Below are 25046 nucleotides of genomic sequence, written 5' to 3'. Positions count from 1 at the left end.
AACCTGAGACCTTTAGAACTTGAGCCTTTACGAACCTGAGACCCTTTAGAACCTGAGGCCTTTTAGAACCTTAGCCCTTTAGAACCTGAGCCCTTTAAAACCTAAGCCCTTTAGAACCTTAGCCCTTTAGAACCTGAGACCTTTTAGAACCGGAGACCTTTTAGAACCTTCACCTTTTAGAACCTGAGCCCTTCAGAACCTGAGCCCTTTAGAACCTGAGCCCTTTAGAACTTGAGCCTTTACGAACCTGAGCCCTTTAGAACCTGAGCCCTTTTAGAACCTGAGCCCTTTTAGAACCTGAGCCCTTTAGAACCTGAGCCCTTTTAGATCCTGAGCCCTTTAGAACCTGAGCCCTTTAGAACCTGAGCCCTTTTAGATCCTGAGCCCTTTTAGATCCTGAGCCCTTTAGAACCTGAGCCCTTTAGAACCTGAGCCCTTCAGAACCTGAGCCCTTTAGAACCTGAGCCCTTTAGAACTTGAGCCTTTATGAACCTGAGCCCTTTAGAACTTGAGCCTTTACGAACCTGAGACCCTTTAGAACCTGAGCCCTTTAGAACCTGAGGCCTTTTAGAACCTTAGCCCTTTAGAACCTGAGCCCTTTAAAACCTAAGCCCTTTAGAACCTTAGCCCTTTAGAACCTGAGACCTTTTAGAACCGGAGACCTTTTAGAACCTTCACCTTTTAGAACCTGAGCCCTTCAGAACCTGAGCCCTTTAGAACCTGAGCCCTTTAGAACTTGAGCCTTTACGAACCTGAGCCCTTTAGAACCTGAGCCCTTTTAGAACCTGAGCCCTTTTAGAACCTGAGCCCTTTAGAACCTGAGCCCTTTTAGATCCTGAGCCCTTTAGAACCTGAGCCCTTTAGAACCTGAGCCCTTTTAGATCCTGAGCCCTTTTAGATCCTGAGCCCTTTAGAACCTGAGCCCTTTAGAACCTGAGCCCTTCAGAACCTGAGCCCTTTAGAACCTGAGCCCTTTAGAACCTGAGCCCTTTAGAACCTGAGCCCTTCAGAACCTGAGCCCTTTTAGAACCTGAGCCCTTTTAGAACCTGAGCCCTTTAGAACCTGAGCCCTTTTAGATCCTGAGCCCTTTAGAACCTGAGCCTTTAGAAACTTAGCCCTTTAGAACCTTAGGCCCTTGCCGGTTGGCTGCCTCGCTGTAACACCCTCTGTGATTGGTGGTTCTGCTCTCCTGTACCTTGTAGTTCTCTTCTGGACCACAGGGGGGAGCTGCAGGCTTACTAACCGTGTGTGTTCTTCATGAATTGAACTTCTTTTATTTATGAGCTGAAAATAATTCTATTTTTATGTTTTATTCTTGTTCCTGTGGATATCCTTCTATTGTTGGGGTTGTTTGTGTATTTGTGAACTTTTTAATAAAGCAGAATTATAGATCTGAATCCAAAGACTCTTCCCTCTGTCTGAGGTATAAATATAAACTCAGGATAATAAGTTAGAGGTGGTTTAATGAAATAAATGTTTTTTCACCTTTTAATGATGAGAATAATCAAAATAAATAAACCTGTGAAGTATTTAAGAGGCTCAGACAAAGCGGAGTAAAGTCAGCGTCATTTTCATCTCTATAACAACAGGATGGCTCTGATGGTACTTTCAAAATAAAAGCACCAAAAACACTGGCAGGTTTGGTCATTTTAACTGATAACCCCTCCTTCTCTCCGTCCATCCACTGACCACAAACCTTTTTCCTTTATATTTCATAATGTTTCATACTAAGAATAGCGCCATACTTCTCAGGTTCTAAACCTTCCAGGTTCTCTCTGTCTCTGTCTCTGCTGGATGCTTTTACTCTGAAGGAGCTGAGCGGAAGTGCGCTCCTGCCTTCTAGCAGCTTGACGCCTCGGAGCGCGAGCGGCGGAGAGGAGGAGAAAGAGAGGAAGAAGAGGAAGAAGAGAGGGAGTGAGATGAGGAGAGAGAGGAGGAGGAGGGAGAGGAGGGGAACCGAGCAGACGGACGGACGACAGACCGACCGGAAGGAGCGGAACACACGGGAGGAAAACCTGAGCGCGTGGAGGGAATGGCACGTTTGTTTGGGATCTGACCCGCCGCTGCTTCCTGTCGGGACTCCACCAGAGGAAACACGCACGGACACGCCAAGTTGGGCGCGTGCGTGCGATTGTTTGAGCGTGCACGCGCTTGCTCAGCCTGAAGCTCCAGACTTCATTCATAAACATTTTCATTTTCTCAGAGCGCGTGCGGGTGTGTTTGTGAGTGTGTGTCACTGGTCGTGCACGTGCGCGCCCACGCCCCCATCCCTCATCTGCACGCGGTGGATAGAGAGTATGGATTTATCTGGATCGGCAGCAGCGGGGGAGGATTAGCATGATTATTACCGGATGGCTGTGAAAGCAGGAGGGACACCCTGGACAGAACACCACCGAAGAAGACAGCAAGGTGAGTCTAAAGGTGGAGTATCACACCTGTATCACACCTCAGGTATGATCGTCATGTTCATGAAAACATCACAGCCTTACTAGAAAAATTTTGATATTACCCTCTTTCTCACCATAAAACTCCTCTCCATAAACTCCATCCTACATTCCTCTCCAACAAAGTGAAACATTCCAGACTTTTTTGTTCAAATCTTGAGGATTACGGCTTAGAGCTCACAAACATCTGAAATCCACTGTCTAAATGTTATGGTACCCTGAAACACCGGTCAAAAAGATTTATATAATAAGGAAAGGTTGACCTTCTGTGGCGTACCCTCCTTATATCTACTCAGACACAGCCTTGCCTTTAGCAGTGACCTTCTGTGGCTTACCCTTCTTATATCTACTCTGACACAGCCTTGCCTTTGGCAGTGACCTTCTGTGGCTTACCCTCCTTATATCTGCTCTGATACAGCCTTGCCTTTAGCAGTGACCTTCTGTGGCTTACCCTCCTTATATCTACTCTGACACAGCCTTGCCTTTAGCGGTGACCTTCTGTGGCTTACCCTCCTTATATCTACTCTGACACAGCCTTGCCTTTAGCGGTGACCTTCTGTGGCTTTCTGCCCTTGAATATAGTCTGATACAGCCTTGCCTTTAGCAGTGACCTTCTGTGGCTTACCCTCTTTATGTCTGCTCTGGTACAGCCTTGCCTTTAGCAGTGACCTTCTGTGGCTTATACTTTTTATGTCTGCTCTGATACAGCCTTGCCTTTAGCTGTGACCTTCTGTGGCTTACCCTCCTTGAATATGCTCTGACACAGCCTTGCCTGTAGCATTGACCTTCTGTGGCCTACTCTCCTTATATATACTCTGATACAGCCCTGCCTTTAGCATTGACCTTCTGTGGCTAACCCTGCTTATATCTACTCTGATACAGCCTTGCCTTTAGCAGTGACCTTCTGTGGCTTACCCTTCTTATATCTACTCTGACACAGCCTTGCCTTTGGCAGTGACCTTCTGTGGCTTACCCTCCTTATATCTGCTCTGATACAGCCTTGCCTTTATCAGTGACCTTCTGTGGCTTACCCTCCTTATATCTACTCCGACACAGCCTTGCCTTTAGCGGTGACCTTCTGTGGCTTACCCTCCTTATATCTGCTCTGATACAGCCTTGCTTTATCAGTGACCTTCTGTGGCTTACCCTCCTTATATCTACTCCGACACAGCCTTGCCTTTAGCGGTGACCTTCTGTGGCTTACCCTCCTTATATCTACTCTGACACAGCCTTGCCTTTGGCAGTGACCTTCTGTGGCTTTCTGCCCTTGAATATAGTCTGATACAGCCTTGCCTTTAGCATTGACCTTCTGTGGCTTTCTGCCCTTGAATATGCTCTGATACAGCCTTGCCTTTAGCAGTGACCTTCTGTGGCTTACCCTCTTTATGTCTGCTCTGATACAGCCTTGCCTTTAGCAGTGATCTTCTGTGGCTTACCCTCCTTATATCTACTCTGACACAGCCTTGCCTTTAGCGGTGACCTTTTGTGGCTTACCCTCCTTATATCTACTCTGACACAGCCTTGCCTTTAGCGGTGACCTTCTGTGGCTTTCTGCCCTTGAATATAGTCTGATACAGCCTTGCCTTTAGCAGTGACCTTCTGTGGCTAACCCTGCTTATATCTACTCTGATACAGCCTTGCCTTTAGCAGTGACCTTCTGAGGCTTGCCGTCCTTATATCTGCTCTGACACAGCCTTGCCTTTAGCAGTGGCCTTCTGTGGCTTACCCTCCTTGTATCTACTCTGACACAGCCTCTGATACAGCCTTGGCTTTAGCAGTGACCTTCTGTGGCTTGCCGTCCTTATATCTACTCTGACACAGCCTTGCCTTTAGTGGTGACTTTCTGTGGCTTACCCTCCTTGAATATGCTCTGACACAGCCTTGCCTGTAGCATTGACCTTCTGTGGCCTACTCTCCTTATATCTACTCTGATACAGCCTTGCCTTTAGCAGTGACCTTCTGTGGCTAACCCTGCTTATATCTACTCTGATACAGCCTTGCCTTTAGCAGTGACCTTCTGTGGCCTACTTTCCTTATATCTACTCTGATACAGCCTTGCCTTTAGCAGTGACCTTCTGTGGCCTACTTTCCTTATATCTACTCTGACACAGCCTTGCCTTTAGCAGTGACCTTCTGTGGCTTACCCTCCTTGAATATGCTCTGACACAGCCTTGCCTGTAGCATTGACCTTCTGTGGCCTACTCTCCTTATATCTACTCTGATACAGCCTTGGCTTTAGCATTGACCTTCTGTGGCTAACCCTGCTTATATCTACTCTGATACAGCCTTGCCTTTAGCAGTGACCTTCTGTGGCCTACTCTCCTTATATCTACTCTGATACAGCCTTGGCTTTAGCATTGACCTTCTGTGGCTAACCCTGCTTATATCCACTCTGATACAGCCCTGCCTTTAGCATTGACCTTCTGTGGCTAACCCTGCTTATATCTACTCTGATACAGCCCTGCCTTTAGCAGTGACCTTCTGTGGCTTACCCTCGTCATGGATGATGTCATGATCGTCTTACAGGACAAATGTTGAATTATAAAACTGTCCTAAAACTTCTGACACCACAGTCATTTCTGTTATGCTCCTTATATCCCTGCCTTTCCTCCCTGTTAAACAGATCTACAGATTCTATCAAATCAAAGCATGTACTCTAAACCATAACAGTACAATATCAAACCTAACCACTGTGAGTGCCTGGTTATCTCAGTCCTTCTGCTTTAAAGCCCGTCAGGATCCTGGTTGATGTGGTCTAAATGTAGAGTCTAAGAGGTCTGCAGCATTTTGAGCTCTGAAATCGTATAAAACATGGGATTTATCTGAGCCAGGTTTGAATTGAGCGGAGCAGATCTACGGTAAATTTAGCTCTAAATCAGCCGCTCTGGCTCTGCGTGTGATTGATGAGCCTGAACGCAGCTCAGACCCACACAGCTGTCCTTTAGCCGGGCGCTGATAAGAGGTGTTATTGAAATCCCCGCTCCCTAACAGCCATCAATCACCGTGCCTGTGTTCACAGCGCCGCTGGATTATGACTTCCTCTGGAAATGGGGCACACGCCTTATCAGCCCTCCTGCTGGGTGATAAAAACACAGACGTCAACGCTGTTTCAGCGCCGTACGTACAGCTCTCTCTGTATTTAACACATCAGACCCCACTGACTTCCTCCATCGCTTCAGTCTAACTTCTCTGACACGTCTGCTCCAGGGTCATCAGGAAAACAAGAGACGTCTGTTCCTTCAATTAAACCTTCCACCCTAAAAACAAACAAAAACCACCATAGATCATCTCTATCATAGATAGGAAGAATGCCCCCAACATCCCAGGCTTCACAAACATTCCATAACCCCCCTTATTGATGCCTTCCCTGAAAGCTTTCCAGGGGAGGGGAAAGCGAAACTGCGGGGTGATAATTGGCCACTCAGCCTGCCATTGTTCCCAGTTTCGCCCATTGAGATGGACAATAACAAACACCGTATGGCTCAAACGCCACCCCCCTCGGCACCTATACTGCTGTTTCTAGTTATCACCTTTACCAACAAGCCTCAAGATGCACCCTGCAGTGAAGAAAAGTAGAAGAGACGATGAAGAAGCAGCAAGAATTATCAACAGACTTCGGACAACTTCAAGATCACTGGACAGGGCAAGGTTGATGACGGTGGATTTGCTTTGGGAATATTTTGATGAGCGTCACCAGTCGATTCAGAAGCTTGGTTTGGGTGGACTTTATGTAAATGTGGCTCTGTTGTTCACGCCCATCTCCCGGCCTGCCTGGAGGTAGGAGAAGTCCTGAAACTTTGAGCCTGTTTTTCTCAGAACAAACAGGAACTAGAAGTTAACATTCAAATATCTCGCAAATCTTTGTAAAATATGGTCAGATTAAGGTGGATGATACACCATTAGAAAGATTGGAATCTACGCTTTTATAATGTGTAAAAAACTCAAAAATGACCTCAGATGACTTGCAGGACTTTTTAACAGCTTTGGTCACATTTCATCCGTGCCTTTGAAACATGTCATCCTTAAAAAGCTTCTTCAACATTCCATCCTTGTCTTGTACAACATTTTATCCCTGTCTTTGAGACATGTCATCCTTTTGAAGCTTCTCAAACATTCCATTCTTGCCTTTGAAACATTTCATCCTTTGAAGCTTCTACAACATTCCACCTTTGCCTTTGAAACATTTCATCCTTTGAAGCTTCTACAACATTCCACCTTTGCCTTTGAAACATGTCATCCTTTGAAGCTTCTACAACATTCCATCCTTGCCTTTGAAACATTTCATCCTTTGAAGCTTCTACAACATTCCATCCTTGCCTTTGAAACATGTCATCCTTAAAAAGCTTCTTCAACATTCCATCCTTGTCTTGTACAACATTTTATCCCTGTCTTTGAGACATGTCATCCTTTTGAAGCTTCTACAACATTCCATCCTTGCCTTTGAAACATTTCATCCTTTGAAGCTTCTACAACATTCCACCTTTGCCTTTGAAACATTTCATCCTTTGAAGCTTCTACAACATTCCACCCTTGCCTTGTACAACATTCCATCCTTGCATTTGAAACATGTCATCCTTTGAAGCTTCCATGACATTCTACCCTTGCCTTTGAAAAATGTCATCCTTTGAAGCTTCCCAACATTCCATCCTTGCCTTTGAGACATGTCATCCTTTGAAGCTTCTACAACATTCCATCCTTGCCTTTGAAATGTGTCATCCTTTGAAGCTTCTGCAACATTCCATCCTTGCCTTTGAAACATGTTATTCTTTGAAGCTTCTACAACATTCCATCCTTGCCTTTGAAATGTGTCATCCTTTGAAGCTTCTACAGCATTCCATCCTTGCCTTTGAAACATGTCATCCTTTGAAGCTTCTACAACATTCCATCCTTGCCTTCAAAGATGATGTCATCCTTTGAAGCTTCTACAACATTCCATCCTTGCCTTCAAAGATGATGTCATCATTCAAAGCCTATAAATTTTCCATTCTTGCGTTTTTAAATATTATGTCATACCTTAGGGCTGATAAAACATTCCATCCTTTCCTTTGAAACATGCCTTCCTTATAAGCTTCTACAACATTCCATCCTTGCCTTTGAAACATATTATCCTTTGAAGCTTCTACCACATTTCACCCTTGCCTTGTACAACATTCCATCCTTGCCTTTGAAACATGTCATCCTTTGAAGCTTCTACAACATTCCATCATTGCCTTTGAAATGTGTCATCCTTTAAAGCTTCTTCCAAATTCCATCCTTGCCTTCTACAATAATCTATCCTTGCTTTTGAAACATGTCATCCTTTGAAACTTCTATGACATTCCATCCTTGTCTTTGAAACATGTCATCCTTCCAATCACTTTGTTTTCTCATTTGTTCATGATGTGTTTCTTTCTGAGATCTTGTAGCCTACTTCATTTTGTCTGACAGTTTCTATTTAAGTGATTTTTTGGTCCAACAAATCTGGCGGTAATCAGGCCTGGGTGTGGCCAGGCCTGATTACCGCCAGGCCATTACTTTGCATTACACTTTGCACAACTTCGCCAGGCTTTGACCCTGTCCCAGTTATTTTGGAACTTGATGCATCATACTTATTTTGTTCTTCTCTTCCAGTGTAGATGACTGACACAACACTTACCTTGTCGTGCTGCTCACAGCATTAACCAGGAAAGCCACCTTTAGAAACAGTCCTTCCATGAAGCTAGAGCAGTGCTGTTCAGTTTAGTAGATACACCTCATGGAGAGACCAGAGGTCTACATGTTTATCCTTTGGTTTGGGTTGTTGTTTTTGTGTCATGAGGAAATTAAAAATAAAGAATTTAAAGAGCCGTGTGAGGAAGTGTGCAGCCTCTGAGGTTTGGTTTGAAGAGTTCATTTTTCTGCACCCGTTTTTCTCTCAGAGTGAGACCTCTGCTTGTCCAGAAACCTCGGCGCTGGTTTCTCTGTGTTTGTGTTTTCTAACCTCCTCTCTCATGTGGTTTCTCTCTCCCTCTCTCTCTCTCCTCTCTTCTGCAGTCATGGTGGGCTGAGCAGCATCCTCGCGGTGGACGCTCCCATCTGAAGCAGAGACCAGAGAACCACAGGCTCACAGCATGGTGAGGTCAAAGGTCACCTTTCTGTTGATGTGACTGTGTGAAGGTTTGTAACTAAAGTCTCTGCAGTAGGGAATAAATAAAGTCTAGGAAACATTCCATCCTCTGCCTTTGATGTCATCCTTTAAAGTCTAGGAAACATTCCATCCTCTGCCTTTGATGTCATCCTTTAAAGTCTAGGAAACATTCCATCCTCTGCCTTTGATGTCATCCTTTAAAGTCTAAAAAACATTCCATCCTCTGCCTTTGATGTCATCCTTTAAAGTCTAGGAAACATTCCATCCTCTGCCTTTGATGTCATCCTTTAAAGTCTAGGAAACATTCCATCCTCTGCCTTTGATGTCATCCTTTAAAGTCTAAAAAACATTCCATCCTCTGCCTTTGATGCCATCCTTTCAAGTCTTGAAAACAATCCATCCTCTGCCTTTGATGCCATCCTTTAAAGTCTAGGAAACATTCCATCCTCTGTCTTTGATGCCATCCTTTAAAGTCTTGAAAACATTCCATCCTCTGCCTTTGATCCATCCTTTAAAGTCTAGGAAGCATTCTGTCCTCTGCCTTTGATGCCATCCTTTAAAGTCTTGAAAACAATCCATCCTCTGTCTTTGATGCCATCCTTTTAAGTCTAGGAAACATTCCATCCTCTTCCTTTGATTCCATCCTCTAAAGTCTTGAAAACATTCCATCCTCTGCCTATGATGCCATCCTTTAAAGTCTAGGAAGCATTCCAACCTCTTCCTTTGATGTCATCCTTTAAAGTCTAGGAAGCATTCCAACCTCTTCCTTTGATGTCATCCTTTAAAGTCTAAAAAACATTTCACCCTCTGCCTTTGATGCCATCCTTTAAAGTCTTGAATACATTCTGTCCTCTGCCTTTGATCCATCCTTTAAAGACTTGAAAACATTCCATCCTCTGCCTTTGATTCCATCCTTTAAAGTTTAGAAAACATTCCATCCTCTGTCTTTGATCCATCCTTTAAAGTCTTGAAAACATTCCATCCTCTGCCTTTGATGCCATCCTTTGAAGTCTAGGAAGCATTCTGTCCTCTGCCTTTGATGTCACCCTTTAAAGTCTTGAAAACATTCCATCCTCTGCCTTTGATGTCATCCTTTAAAGTCTAGGAAACATTCCATCCTCTTCCTTTGATGCCATCCTTTAAATTCTAGGAAACATTCCATCCTCTGCCTTTGATGTCATCCTTTAAAGTCTTGAAAGCATTCTATCCTCTGCCTTTGATGTCATCCTTTAAAGTCTAGGAAACATTCCATCCTCTGCCTTTGATGTCATCCTTTAAAGTCTAGGAAACATTCCATCCTCTGCCTTTGATGTCATCCTTTAAAGTCTAGGAAACATTCCATCCTCTGCCTTTGATGCCATCCTTTAAAGTCTAGGAAACATTCTATCCTCTGCCTTTGATGCCATCGTTTAAATTGTTGAAAACATTCCATCCTCTTCCTTTGATGCCATCGTTTAAAGTCTTGAAAACATTCCATCCTCTGCCTTTGATGCCATCCTTTAAAGTCTAGGAAGCATTCTGTCCTCTTCCTTTGATGCTATCCTTTAAAGTTTTGAAAACATTCCATCCTCTGCCTTTGATGCCATACTTTGAAGTCTAGGAAGCATTCTGTCCTCTGCCTTTGATGCCATCCTTTAAAGTCTAGGAAGCATTCCGACCTCTTCCTTTGATGTCATCCTTTAAAGTCTAAAAAACATTCCATCCTCTGCCTTTGATGCCACCCTTTAAAGTCTTGAAAACATTCTATCCTCTGCCTTTGATCCATTCTTTAAAGAATTGAAAACATTCCATCCTCTGTCTTTGATCCATCCTTTAAAGTCTTGAAAACATTCCATCCTCTGCCTTTGATGCCATCCTTTGAAGTCTAGGAAGCATTCTGTCCTCTGCCTTTGATGTCATCCTTTAAAGTCTTGAAAACATTCCATCCTCTGCCTTTGATGTCATCTTTTAAAGTCTAGGAAACATTCCATCCTCTTCCTTTGATGCCATCCTTTAAATTCTAGGAACGTTCCATCCTCTGCCTTTGATGTCATCCTTTAAAGTCTTAAAAAACATTCCATCCTCTGCCTTTGATGTCATCCTTTAAAGTCTAGGAAACATTCCATCCTCTGACTTTGATGTCATCCTTTAAAGTCTAGAAAACATTCCATCCTCTGCCTTTGATGTCATCCTTTAAAGTCTAGGAAACATTCCATCCTCTGCCTTTGATGTCATCCTTTAAAGTCTAAAAAACATTCCATCCTCTGCCTTTGATGTCATCCTTTCAAGTCTTGAAAACAATCCATCCTCTGCCTTTGATGCCATCCTTTAAAGTCTAGGAAACATTCCATCCTCTGTCTTTGATGCCATCCTTTAAAGTCTTGAAAACATTCCATCCTCTGCCTTTGATCCATCCTTTAAAGTCTAGGAAGCATTCTGTCCTCTGCCTTTGATGTCATCCTTTAAAGTCTTGAAAACATTCCATCCTCTGCCTTTGATGTCATCTTTTAAAGTCTAGGAAACATTCCATCCTCTTCCTTTGATTCCATCCTCTAAAGTCTTGAAAACATTCCATCCTCTGCCTTTGATGCCATCCTTTAAAGTCTAGGAAGCATTCCAACCTCTTCCTTTGATGTGATCCTTTAAAGTCTAGGAAGCATTCCAACCTCTTCCTTTGATGTCATCCTTTAAAGTCTAAAAAACATTTCATCCTCTGCCTTTGATGCCATCCTTTAAAGTCTTGAAAACATTCTGTCCTCTGCCTTTGATCCATCCTTTAAAGACTTGAAAACATTCCATCCTCTGCCTTTGATTCCATCCTTTAAAGTTTAGAAAACATTCCATCCTCTGTCTTTGATCCATCCTTTAAAGTCTTGAAAACATTCCATCCTCTGCCTTTGATGCCATCCTTTAAAGTCTAGGAAGCATTCCAACCTCTTCCTTTGATGCCATCCTTTAAAGTTTTGAAAACATTCCATCCTCTGCCTTTGATGCCATACTTTGAAGTCTAGGAAGCATTCTGTCCTCTGCCTTTGATGCCATCCTTTAAAGTCTAGGAAGCATTCCAACCTCTTCCTTTGATGTCATCCTTTAAAGTCTAAAAAACATTCCATCCTCTGCCTTTGATGCCATCCTTTAAAGTCTTGAAAACATTCTGTCCTCTGCCTTTGATCCATTCTTTAAAGACTTGAAAACATTCCATCCTCTGCCTTTGATTCCATCCTTTAAAGTTTAGAAAACATTCCATCCTCTGTCTTTGATCCATCCTTTAAAGTCTTGAAAACATTCCATCCCCTGCCTTTGATGCCATCCTTTGAAGTCTAGGAAGCATTCTGTCCTCTGCCTTTGATGTCATCCTTTAAAGTCTTGAAAACATTCCATCCTCTGCCTTTGATGCCATCCTTTAAAGTCTAGGAAACATTCCATCCTCTGTCTTTGATGCCATCCTTTAAAGTCTAGGAAACTTTCCATCCTCTGTCTTTGATGCCATCCTTTAAAGTCTTGAAAACATTCCATCCTCTGCCTTTGATCCATCCTTTAAAGTCTAGGAAGCATTCTGTCCTCTGCCTTTGATGTCATCCTTTAAAGTCTAGAAAACATTCCATCCTCTGCCTTTGATGTCATCCTTTAAAGTCTAGGAAACATTCCATCCTCTGCCTTTGATGCCATCCTTTAAAGTCTAGGAAACATTCCATCCTCTGCCTTTGATGTCATCCTTTAAAGTCTAGGAAACATTCCATCCTCTGCCTTTAAAGACACTTTAATGTCTAAAACATTCCTTCCTCTGCCTTTAAAGACAATTTCATCCTTTAAAGTCTAGAAAACATTCCATCCTCTGCCTTTGATGTCATCCTTTAAAGTCTAGGAAACATTCCATCCTCTGCCTTTGATGCCATCCTTTAAAGTCTAGGAAACATTCCATCCTCCGTCTTTGATGCCATCCTTTAAAGTCTTGAAAACATTCCATCCTCTGCCTTTGATCCATCCTTTAAAGTCTAGGAAGCATTCTGTCCTCTGCCTTTGATGTCATCCTTTAAAGTCTAGAAAACATTCCATCCTCTGCCTTTGATGTCATCCTTTAAAGTCTAGGAAACATTCCATCCTCCGCCTTTGATCCATCCTTTAAAGTCTTGAAAACATTCCATCCTCTGCCTATGATGCCATCCTTTAAAGTCTAGGAAGCATTCCAACCTCTGCCTTTGATGTCATCCTTTAAAGTTTAGAAACATTCCATCCTCTGTCTTTGATGTCATCCTTTAAAGTCTAAACATTCCATCCTCTGCCTTTGATGCCATCCTTTAAAGTCTTGAAAAACATTCCATCCTCTGCCTTTGATCCATCCTTTAAAGACATTCCATCCTCTGCCTTTGATGTCATCCTTTAAAGTGTAGTAAACATTCCATCCTCTGTCTTTGATCCAACCTTTTAAATCTTTTAAACATTCCATCCTCTGCCATTGATGCCATCCTTTAAAGTCTAGTAAACATTCCATGCTCTGCCTTTGATGTCATCCTTTAAAGTCTAGAAAACATTCCATCCTCTGCCTTTGATGTCATCCTTTAAAGTCTAGGAAACATTCCATCCTCTGCCTTTGATGCCATCCTTTAAAGTCTAGGAAACATTCCATCCTCTGTCTTTGATGCCATCCTTTAAAGTCTTGAACATTCCATCCTCTGCCTTTGATGTCATCCTTTAAAGTCTAGGAAACATTCCATCCTCTGCCTTTGATGTCATCCTTTAAAGTCTTGAAACATTCCATCCTCTGCCTTTGATGTCATCCTTTAAAGTCTAGGAACATTCCATCCTCTGCCTTTGATGCCATCCTTTAAAGTCTAGGAAACATTCTATCCTCTGCCTTTGATGCCATCGTTTAAATTGTTGAAAACATTCCATCCTCTTCCTTTGATTACATCGTTTAAAGTGTTGAACTCATTCCATCCTCTGCCTTTGATGCCATCCTTTAAAGTCTAGGAAGCATTCTGTCCTCTGCCTTTGATGCTATCCTTTAAAGTTTTGAAAACATTCCATCCTCTGCCTTTGATGCCATCCTTTGAAGTCTAGGAAGCATTCTGTCCTCTTCCTTTGATGTCATCCTTTAAAGTCTTGAAAACATTCCATCCTCTGCCTTTAAAGACAATGTCATACTTTAATGTCTAAAACATTCCATCCTCTGCCTTTGATGCCATCCTTTAAAGTTTGAAAACATTCCATCCTCTGCCTTTGATCCATCCTTTAAAGTCTGAAAACATTCCATCCTCTGTCTCTGATGCCATCCTTTAAAGTCTTGAAAACATTCCATCCTCTGCCTTTGATGCCATCCTTTAAAGTCTAGAAAACATTCTGTCCTCTGTCTTTGATGCCATCCTTTAAAGTCTTGAAAACATTCCATCCTCTGCCTTTGATGCCATCCTTTAAAGTTTAGAAAAAATACAATCATCTCTCTTTGATCCATCCTTTAAAGTCTACAAAACATTCCATCCTTGCCTGTAAACATGTCATCCTTTAAAGTCTACAAAACATTCCATCCTTGCCTGTAAACATGTCATCCTTTAAAGTCTACAAAACATTTCATCCTTGCCTGTAAACATGTCATCCTTTAAAGTCTACAAAACATTCCATCCTTGCCTGTAAACATGTCATCCTTTAAAGTCTACAAAACATTCCATCCTTGCCTGTAAACATGTCATCCTTTAAAGTCTACAAAACATTTCAGCCTCTGTCTTTGATGTCCATCCTTTAAAGTCTTGAAAACATTCCATCCTCTGCCTTTGATGCCATCCTTTAAAGTCTAGGAAACATTCCATCCTCTGTCTTTGATGCCATCCTTTAAAGTCTTGAAAACATTCCATCCTCTGCCTTTGATCCATCCTTTAAAGTCTAGGAAGCATTCTGTCCTCTGCCTTTGATGTCATCCTATAAAGTCTTGAAAACATTCCATCCTCTGCCTTTGATGTCATCTTTTAAAGTCTAGGAAACATTCCATCCTCTTCCTTTGATTCCATCCTCTAAAGTCTTGAAAACATTCCATCCTCTGCCTTTGATGCCATCCTTTAAAGTCTTGAAAACATTCCATCCTCTGCCTTTGATGTCCATCCTTTAAAGTCTAGAAAACATTCTATCCTCTGTCTTTGATGTCATCCTTTAAATTCTTGAAAACATTCCATCCTCTGCCTTTGATGCCATCCTTTAAAGTCTTGAAAACATTCTGTCCTCTGCCTTTGATCCATTCTTTAAAGACTTGAAAACATTCCATCCTCTGCCTTTGATGCCATCCTTTAAAGTTTAGAAAACATTCCATCCTCTGTCTTTGATCCATCCTTTAAAGTCTAGGAAACATTCCATCCTCTGCCTTTGATGCCATCCTTTAAAGTCTAGGAAACATTCCATCCTCTGTCTTTGATGCCATCCTTTAAAGTCTTGAAAACATTCCATCCTCTGCCTTTGATTCCATCCTTTAAAGTTTAGAAAACATTCCATCATCTGTCTTTTTTCCATCCTTTAAAGTCTTGAAAACATTCCATCCTCTGCCTTTGATGCCATCCTTTAAAGTCTTGAAAACATTCTGTCCTCTGCCTTTGATCCATTCTTTAAAGACTTGAAAACATTCCATCCTCTGCCTTTGATTCCATCCTTTAAAGTTTAGAAAACATTCCATCCTCTGTCTTTGATCCATCCTTTAAAGTTTAGAAAACATTCCATCCTCTGTCTTTGATCCATCCTTTAAAGTCTAGGAAACATTCCATCCTCTGTCTTTGATGCCATCCTTTAAAGTCTTGAAAACATTCCATCCTCTGCCTTTGATCCATCCTTTAAAGTCTAGGAAGCATTCTGTCCTCTGCCTTTGATGTCATCCTTTAAAGTCTAGAAAACATTCCATGCTCTGTCTTTGATCCATCCTTTAAAGTCTTGAAAACATTCCATCCTCTGCCTTTGATGCCATCCTTTAAAGTCTAGGAAGCATTCTGTCCTCTGCCTTTGATGTCATCCTTTAAAGTCTTGAAAACATTCCATCCTCTGCCTTTGATGTCATCTTTTAAAGTCTAGGAAACATTCCATCCTCTTCCTTTGATTCCATCCTCTAAAGTCTTGAAAACATTCCATCCTCTGCCTTTGATGCCATCCTTTAAAGTCTAGGAAGCATTCCAACCTCTTCCTTTGATGTCATCCTTTAAAGTCTAGGAAGCATTCCAACCTCTTCCTTTGATGTCATCCTTTAAAGTCTAAAAAACATTTCATCCTCTGCCTTTGATGCCATCCTTTAAAGTCTTGAAAACATTCCATCCTCTGCCTTTGATGTCATCCTTTAAAGTCTAGGAAACATTCCATGCTCTGTCTTTGATCCATCCTTTAAAGTCTTGAAAACATTCCATCCTCTGCCTTTGATTCCATCCTTTAAAGTCTAGGAAACATTCCATGCTCTGTCTTTGATCCATCCTTTAAAGTCTTGAAAACATTCCATCCTCTGCCTTTGATGCCATCCTTTAAAGTCTAGGAAGCATTCGTTCCTCTGCCTTTGATGCCATCCTTTAAAGTCTAGGAAGCATTCCATCCTCTTCCTTTGATGTCATCCTTTAAAGTCTAAAAAACATTCCATCCTCTGCCTTTGATGCCATCCTTTAAAGTCTTGAAAACATTCTGTCCTCTGCCTTTGATCCATTCTTTAAAGACTTGAAAACATTCCATCCTCTGCCTTTGATTCCATCCTTTAAAGTTTAGAAAACATTCCATCCTCTGTCTTTGATCCATCCTTTAAAGTCTTGAAAACATTCCATCCTCTGCCTTTGATGCCATCCTTTAAAGTCTTGAAAACATTCCATCCTCTGCCTTTGATGTCATCCTTTAAAGTCTTGAAAACATTCCATCCTCTGCCTTTGATGTCATCCTTTAAAGTCTAGAAAACATTCCATCCTCTGTCTTTGATCCATCCTTTAAAATCTTGAAAACATTCCATCCTCTGCCTTTGATGTCATCCTTTAAAGTCTAGGAAACATTCCATCCTCTGCCTTTGATGTCATCCTTTAAAGTCTAGGAAACATTCCATCCTCTGCCTTTGATGTCATCTTTTAAAGTCTAGGAAACATTCCATCCTCTGCCTTTGATGTCATCCTTTAAAGTCTAGAAAACATTCCATCCTCTGTCTTTGATCCATCCTTTAAAGTCTTGAAAACATTCCATCCTCTGCCTTTGATGCCATCCTTTGAAGTCTTGAAAACATTCTGTCCTCTGCCTTTGATCCATTCTTTAAAGACTTGAAAACATTCCATCCTCTGCCTTTGATTCCATCCTTTAAAGTTTAGAAAACATTCCATCCTCTGTCTTTGATCCATCCTTTAAAGTCTAGGAAACATTCCATCCTCTGCCTTTGATGCCATCCTTTAAAGTCTAGGAAACATTCCATCCTCTGTCTTTGATGCCATCCTTTAAAGTCTTGAAAACATTCCATCCTCTGCCTTTGATCCATCCTTTAAAGTCTAGAAAACATTCCATGTCCTCTGCCTTTGATGTCATCCATTAAAGTCTAGGAAACATTCCATCCACTGACTTTGATGCCATCCTTTAAAGTCTTGAAAACATTCCATCCTCTGCCTTTGATTCCATCCTTTAAAGTTTAGAAAACATTCCATCCTCTGCCTTTGATGCCATCCTTTAAAGTCTTAGAAAACATTCCATCCTCTGCCTTTGATGTCATCCTTTAAAGTCTAGGAAACATTCCATCCTCTTCCTTTGATTCCATCCTCTAAAGTCTTGAAAACATTCCATCCTCTGCCTTTGATTCCATCCTTTAAAGTGTAGAAATCATTCAATCCTCTTCCTTTGATGTCATCCTTTAAAGTCTAGGAAGCATTCCAACCTCTTCCTTTGATGTCATCCTTTAAAGTCTAAAAAACATTTAATCCTCTGCCTTTGATGTCATCCTTTAAAGTCTTGAAAACATTCCATCCTCTGCCTTTGATTCCATCCTTTAAAGTTTAGAAAACATTCTATCCTCTGTCTTTGATCCATCCTTTAAAGTCTTGAAAACATTCCATCCTCTGCCTTTGATGCCATCCTTTAAAGTCTTGAAAACATTCCATCCTCTGCCTTTGATCCATCCTTTAAAGTCTAGGAAGCATTCTGTCCTCTGCCTTTGATGTCATCCTTTAAAGTCTAGAAAACATTCCATCCTCTGTCTTTGATCCATCCTTTAAAGTCTAGGAAACATTCCATCCTCTGCCTTTGATGCCATCCTTTAAAGTCTAGGAAACATTCCATCCTCTGTCTTTGATGCCATCCTTTAAAGTCTTGAAAACATTCCATCCTCTGCCTTTGATTCCATCCTTTAAAGTTTAGAAAACATTCTATCCTCTGTCTTTGATCCATCCTTTAAAATCTTGAAAACATTCCATCCTCTGCCTTTGATGCCATCCTTTAAAGTTTAGAAAACATTCTATCCTCTGTCTTTGATCCATCCTTTAAAATCTTGAAAACATTCCATCCTCTGCCTTTGATGCCATCCTTTAAAGTCTAGAAAACATTCCATGCTCTGTCTTTGATCCATCCTTTAAAGTCTTGAAAACATTCCATCCTCTGCCTTTGATGCCATCCTTTAAAGTCTAGAAAACATTCCATGCTCTGTCTTTGATCCATCCTTTAAAGTCTTGAAAACATTCCATCCTCTGCCTTTGATTCCATCCTTTAAAGTCTAGGAAACATTCCATGCTCTGTCTTTGATGCCATCCTTTAAAGTCTAGGAAACATTCCAACCTCTTCCTTTGATGTCATCCTTTAAAGTCTAAAAAACATTTCATCCTCTGCCTTTGATGCCATCCTTTAAAGTCTAGAAAACATTCCATGCTCTGTCTTTGATCCATCCTTTAAAGTCTTGAAAACATTCCATCCTCTGCCTTTGATGCCATCCTTTAAAGTTTAGAAAACATTCCATCCTCTGTCTTTGATCCATCCTTTAAAGTCTAGGAAACATTCCATCCTCTGCCTTTGATGCCATCCTTTAAAGTCTAGGAAACATTCCATCCTCTGTCTTTGATGCCATCCTTTAAAGTCTTGAAAACATTCCATCCTCTGCCTTTGATTCCATCCTTTAAAGTTTAGAAAACATTCTATCCTCTGTCTTTGATCCATCCTTTAAAATCTTGAAAACATTCCATCCTCTGCCTTTGATGCCATCCTTTAAAGTCTAGAAAACATTCCATGCTCTGTCTTTGATCCATCCTTTAAAGTCTTGAAAACATTCCATCCTCTGCCTTTGATGCCATCCTTTAAAGTTTAGAAAACATTCCATCCTCTGTCTTTGATCCATCCTTTAAAGTCTAGGAAACATTCCATCCTCTGCCTTTGATGCCATCCTTTAAAGTCTAGGAAACATTCCATCCTCTGTCTTTGATGCCATCCTTTAAAGTCTTGAAAACATTCCATCCTCTGCCTTTGATTCCATCCTTTAAAGTTTAGAAAACATTCCATGCTCTGTCTTTGATCCATCCTTTAAAGTCTTGAAAACATTCCATCCTCTGCCTTTGATGCCATCCTTTAAAGTCTTGAAAACATTCTGTCCTCTGCCTTTGATCCATTCTTTAAAGACTTGAAAACATTCCATCCTCTGCCTTTGATTCCATCCTTTAAAGTTTAGAAAACATTCCATCCTCTGTCTTTGATCCATCCTTTAAAGTCTAGGAAACATTCCATCCTCTGCCTTTGATGCCATCCTTTAAAGTCTAGGAAACATTCCATCCTCTGTCTTTGATGCCATCCTTTAAAGTCTTGAAAACATTCCATCCTCTGCCTTTGATCCATCCTTTAAAGTCTAGGAAGCATTCTGTCCTCTGCCTTTGATGTCATCCTCTAATGTCTAAAAAACATTCCATTCTTTGCCTTTGACGATGCCATCCTCTACTGTCTATTAGACATTCCATCCTCTCCCTTTGATAATGTCATCCTCTAATGTCTCTAAAACATTCCATCCTCTCCCTTTGATGATGTCATCCTTTAATGTCTATAAAACATCCCATCCTCTGCCTTTGATGTAATCCTCTAATGTCTTTAAAACATTCCATCCTCTCCCTTTGATGTCATCCTTTAAAGTCTTGTAAACATTCGATCCTCTGCCATTGATGCCATCCTTTAAAGTCTAGAAAACATTCCATGCTCTGCCTTTGATGTCATCCTTTAAAGTCTAGGAAGCATTCCAACCTCTTCCTTTGATGTCATCCTTTAAAGTCTAAAAAACATTTCATCCTCTGCCTTTGATGCCATCCTTTAAAGTCTTGAAAACATTCCATCCTCTGCCTTTGATTCCATCCTTTAAAGTTTAGAAAACATTCTATCCTCTGTCTTTGATCCATCCTTTAAAGTCTTGAAAACATTCCATCCTCTGCCTTTGATGCCATCCTTTAAAGTCTAGGAAGCATTCCAACCTCTTCCTTTGATGCCATCCTTTAAAGTTTTGAAAACATTCCAACCTCTGCCTTTGATGCCATACTTTGAAGTCTAGGAAGCATTCTGTCCTCTGCTTTTGATGCCATCCTTTAAAGTCTAGGAAGCATTCCATCCTCTGCCTTTAAAGACGATGTCATACTTTAATGTCTAAAACATTCCATCCTCTGCCTTTGATGCCATCCTTTAAAGTCTTGAAAACATTCATCCTCTGCCTTTGATGTCATCCTTTAAAGTCTTGAAAACATTCCATCCTCTGCCTTTGATGTCATCCTTTAAAGTCTAGAAAACATTCCATCCTCTGTCTTTGATCCATCCTTTAAAGTCTTGAAAACATTCCATCCTCTGCCTTTGATGCCATCCTTTGAAGTCTAGGAAGCATTCTGTCCTCTGCCTTTGATGGCATCGTTTAAATTCTTTAAAACTTTCCAGCGTCTGCCTTTGATGTCATCTTTTAAAGTCTAGGAAACATTCCATCCTCTTCCTTTGATGCCATCCTTTAAATTCTAGGAACGTTCCATCCTCTGCCTTTGATGTCATCCTTTAAAGTCTAGGAAACATTCCATCCTCTGCCTTTGATGTCATCCTTTAAAGTCTAGGAAACATTCCATCCTCTGCCTTTGATGTCATCTTTTAAAGTCTAGGAAACATTCCATCCTCTGCCTTTGATGTCATCCTTTAAAGTCTAGAAAACATTCCATGCTCTGTCTTTGATCCATCCTTTAAAGTCTTGAAAACATTCCATCCTCTGCCTTTGATGCCATCCTTTAAAGTCTTGAAAACATTCTGTCCTCTGCCTTTGATCCATTCTTTAAAGACTTGAAAACATTCCATCCTCTGCCTTTGATTCCATCCTTTAAAGTTTAGAAAACATTCCATCCTCTGTCTTTGATCCATCCTTTAAAGTCTAGGAAACATTCCATCCTCTGCCTTTGATGCCATCCTTTAAAGTCTAGGAAACATTCCATCCTCTGTCTTTGATGCCATCCTTTAAAGTCTTGAAAACATTCCATCCTCTGCCTTTGATCCATCCTTTAAAGTCTAGGAAGCATTCTGTCCTCTGCCTTTGATGTCATCCTTTAAAGTCTAGAAAACATTCCATGCTCTGTCTTTGATCCATCCTTTAAAGTCTTGAAAACATTCCATCCTCTGCCTTTGATGCCATCCTTTAAAGTCTAAAAAACATTTCATCCTCTGCCTTTGATGTCATCCTTTAAAGTCTTGAAAACATTCCATCCTCTGCCTTTGATGTCATCTTTTAAAGTCTAGGAAACATTCCATCCTCTTCCTTTGATTCCATCCTCTAAAGTCTTGAAAACATTCCATCCTCTGCCTTTGATGCCATCCTTTAAAGTCTAGGAAGCATTCCAACCTCTTCCTTTGATGTCATCCTTTAAAGTCTAGGAAGCATTCCAACCTCTTCCTTTGATGTCATCCTTTAAAGTCTAAAAAACATTTAATCCTCTGCCTTTGATGTCATCCTTTAAAGTCTTGAAAACATTCCATCCTCTGCCTTTGATTCCATCCTTTAAAGTTTAGAAAACATTCTATCCTCTGTCTTTGATCCATCCTTTAAAGTCTTGAAAACATTCCATCCTCTGCCTTTGATGCCATCCTTTAAAGTCTAGGAAGCATTCCAACCTCTTCCTTTGATGCCATCCTTTAAAGTTTTGAAAACATTCCAACCTCTGCCTTTGATGCCATACTTTGAAGTCTAGGAAGCATTCTGTCCTCTGCTTTTGATGCCATCCTTTAAAGTCTAGGAAGCATTCCATCCTCTTCCTTTGATGTCATCCTTTAAAGTCTAAAAAACATTCCATCCTCTGCCTTTGATGCCATCCTTTAAAGTCTTGAAAACATTCTGTCCTCTGCCTTTGATCCATTCTTTAAAGACTTGAAAACATTCCATCCTCTGCCTTTGATTCCATCCTTTAAAGTTTAGAAAACATTCCATCCTCTGTCTTTGATCCATCCTTTAAAGTCTTGAAAACATTCCATCCTCTGCCTTTGATGCCATCCTTTGAAGTCTAGGAAGCATTCTGTCCTCTGCCTTTGATGTCATCCTTTAAAGTCTTGAAAACATTCCATCCTCTGCCTTTGATGTCATCTTTTAAAGTCTAGGAAACATTCCATCCTCTTCCTTTGATGCCATCCTTTAAATTCTAGGAACGTTCCATCCTCTGCCTTTGATGTCATCCTTTAAAGTCTAGGAAACATTCCATCCTCTGCCTTTGATGTCATCCTTTAAAGTCTAGTAAACATTCCATCCTCTGCCTTTGATGTCATCTTTTAAAGTCTAGGAAACATTCCATCCTCTGCCTTTGATGTCATCCTTTAAAGTCTAGAAAACATTCCATCCTCTGTCTTTGATCCATCCTTTAAAGTCTTGAAAACATTCCATCCTCTGCCTTTGATGCCATCCTTTGAAGTCTAGGAAGCATTCTGTCCTCTGCCTTTGATGTCATCCTTTAAAGTCTTGAAAACATTCCATCCTCTGCCTTTGATGTCATCTTTTAAAGTCTAGGAAACATTCCATCCTCTTCCTTTGATGCCATCCTTTAAATTCTAGGAAACATTCCATCCTCTGCCTTTGATGTCATCCTTTAAAGTCTAGGAAACATTCCATCCTCTGCCTTTGATGTCATCCTTTAAAGTCTAGGAAACATTTCATCCTCTGCCTTTGATGTCATCTTTTAAAGTCTAGGAAACATTCCATCCTCTGCCTTTGATGTCATCCTTTAAAGTCTAGGAAACATTCCATCCTCTGCCTTTGATGCCATCCTTTGAAGTCTAGGAAGCATTCTGTCCTCTGCCTTTGATGTCATCCTTTAAAGTCTTGAAAACATTCCATCCTCTGCCTTTGATGTCATCTTTTAAAGTCTAGGAAACATTCCATCCTCTTCCTTTGATGCCATCCTTTAAATTCTAGGAAACATTCCATCCTCTGCCTTTGATGTCATCCTTTAAAGTCTAGGAAACATTCCATCCTCTGCCTTTGATGTCATCCTTTAAAGTCTAGGAAACATTTCATCCTCTGCCTTTGATGTCATCTTTTAAAGTCTAGGAAACATTCCATCCTCTGCCTTTGATGTCATCCTTTAAAGTCTAGGAAACATTCCATCCTCTGCCTTTGATGTCATCCTTTAAAGTCTAGGAAACATTCCATCCTCTGCCTTTGATGTCATCTTTTAAAGTCTCGGAAACATTCCATCCTCTGCCTTTAATGTCATCCTTTAAAGTCTAGGAAACATTTCATCCTCTGCCTTTGATTATTTTTGATGAGGTCTTTCCTGTTTACAGCTGCTTGTGTTTCACTTATTTATATCTGTGAAATTTTCCCCCAGCTGGGGTCTTCTGACTTTATTTTGGTCCCTAATAAACAGAGGGAGTGTGCTATCTTTCATTTTTCACATCTTTGGCAGCCACCCGGCAGTCTGGATAATTTCCTAATGGCCCTGAGGCTGATAGCCAATCAGAGAGGGTTCAGAACGCCGTGTGACAGGAAATTCAATTAGGTGTTTTCCTTCCATATTTCTCTCCCTCGCTCTCTAGCTGCTTTTTTCCCTCCACGTCTCTCGCCCTCTCTTTGTTTATCTCACGCTTCCTCTTTCCCTCCCTCGCTCGCCCCTGAGCTGTTGGGAGAGAAAGCGTTGCTCCGGGCGCCGTGTGTCATCCAGGAATACTAAAAGCAGCCGCTCTTATTCCTCTCTGAAGAGAAATCACAGACGTCGTGTTCTATGGGGGAGATTCTTTAAATAAACCCAATCCTTATTTTACTGTTGTGGATTTAACCACAGGAGTTTTTACAGTACCGATGTTTGACAGGAATTCCCAGAAAGAGTCCTGACTGACCAACATTAAACCTTTGGTCTAACCCCGACCCTCTTACAGCTACGAGGTTGGAGCTGGACTCCTTCTCTTTGGGAACAATTGAAAATCCCCCCATATTTTAAAGCTGTTGAAACATTCCATCCTTGCCTTTGAAAGATCATGTCAGATTTTAAAGCTTGTTTGAAGGTGAGGATGGAATGCCATGTCATCCTTCGCAGCTTTGCAAACATTCTATTCTTGCTTTGAAAGCTGATCACATTAAATAAGCTTGTAAAACATCCTGCTTTTGCCATTAAAGCCTTTTAAACATTCCATTCTTTCCTATTTTAAGGGGGTTTAATCACGTAAAGCTTAAGAAACATTCCATCCTTGTCTATAAAAATCACATCCTTATTTTTAGCCTTAAGACAGTTCTATCCTTGCCTTTAAATACAATGTCGTCCATTAAAGTTTCTAGAACATTCCATCCTTGCCTTTCAAACATGTCATCCGTTAAAGTTTCTACGACATTCCATCCTTCCCTTAAAACATGTCATCCATAAAAGCTTCTAAAACATTCTATCCTTGCCTTTTAGACATGTCATCCATTAAAGTTTCTACGACATTCCATGCTTGCCTTTCAAACATGTCATCCTTTAAAACTTCTACAACATTCCATCCTTGCTTTTCAAATATGTCATCCTTTGAAGCTTCTACAACATTCCATCATTGCCTTTCAAATATGTCATCCTTTGAAGCTTCTACAACATTCCATCCTTGCCTTTGAAACATGTCATCCTTTGAAGCTTCTACAAAATTCCACCCTTGCCTTTGAAACATGTCATCCTATAAAGCTTCTGCAACATTCCATCCTTGCCTTTCAAAAATGTCATCCTTTGAAGCTTCTAGGACATTCCATCCTTGCCTTTCAAACATGTCATCCTATGAAGCTTCTACAACAGTCCATCCTTGCCTTTCAAACATGTCATCCTATGAAGCTTCTACAACATTCCATCCTTGCCTTTGAAACATGTCATCCTATGAAGCTTCTGCAACATTTAATCCTTGCCTTTACAGTCGATGTAATAATCTGAAACCTGTAGGATCTTCTGTGCTTTATATTTGTTGTACCTGACAGACAGAGGTGGAGCGGTCTCAGGTCTCAGAGTTGACTGTCTTTTGCTTGCAGTGGTCTCAGGTCTCAGGGTTGACTGTATTTGGCTGGCAGTGGTGTCAGGTCTTAGGTCTCAGAGTTGACTGTCTTTTATTGGCAGTGGTC

General features: G+C 41.0%; 1 protein-coding gene across 1 annotated transcript in view; it reads left to right on the top strand.

The window, feature by feature from the left end:
• Positions 1-1941: 1941 nt before the first annotated feature.
• Positions 1942-25046, top strand: part of LOC121506173 (BCL-6 corepressor-like) — an 87473-nt gene continuing 64368 nt past the window's right edge. Inside the window, exons 1-2 of the mRNA XM_041781819.1 lie at positions 1942-2410; positions 8458-8537. Coding sequence (XP_041637753.1) covers positions 8535-8537 — 3 coding nt within the window. The 5' untranslated portion in view covers positions 1942-2410; positions 8458-8534. The remainder of the gene's footprint in view (positions 2411-8457; positions 8538-25046) is intronic.

This window comes from Cheilinus undulatus, linkage group 24, assembly GCF_018320785.1.
Source record: "Cheilinus undulatus linkage group 24, ASM1832078v1, whole genome shotgun sequence".
NCBI classification, from domain to species: Eukaryota; Metazoa; Chordata; class Actinopteri; order Labriformes; family Labridae; genus Cheilinus; species Cheilinus undulatus.
Note: the sequence above shows the minus strand (reverse complement) of the source record. Positions and strands in the feature narration are given on the sequence as shown.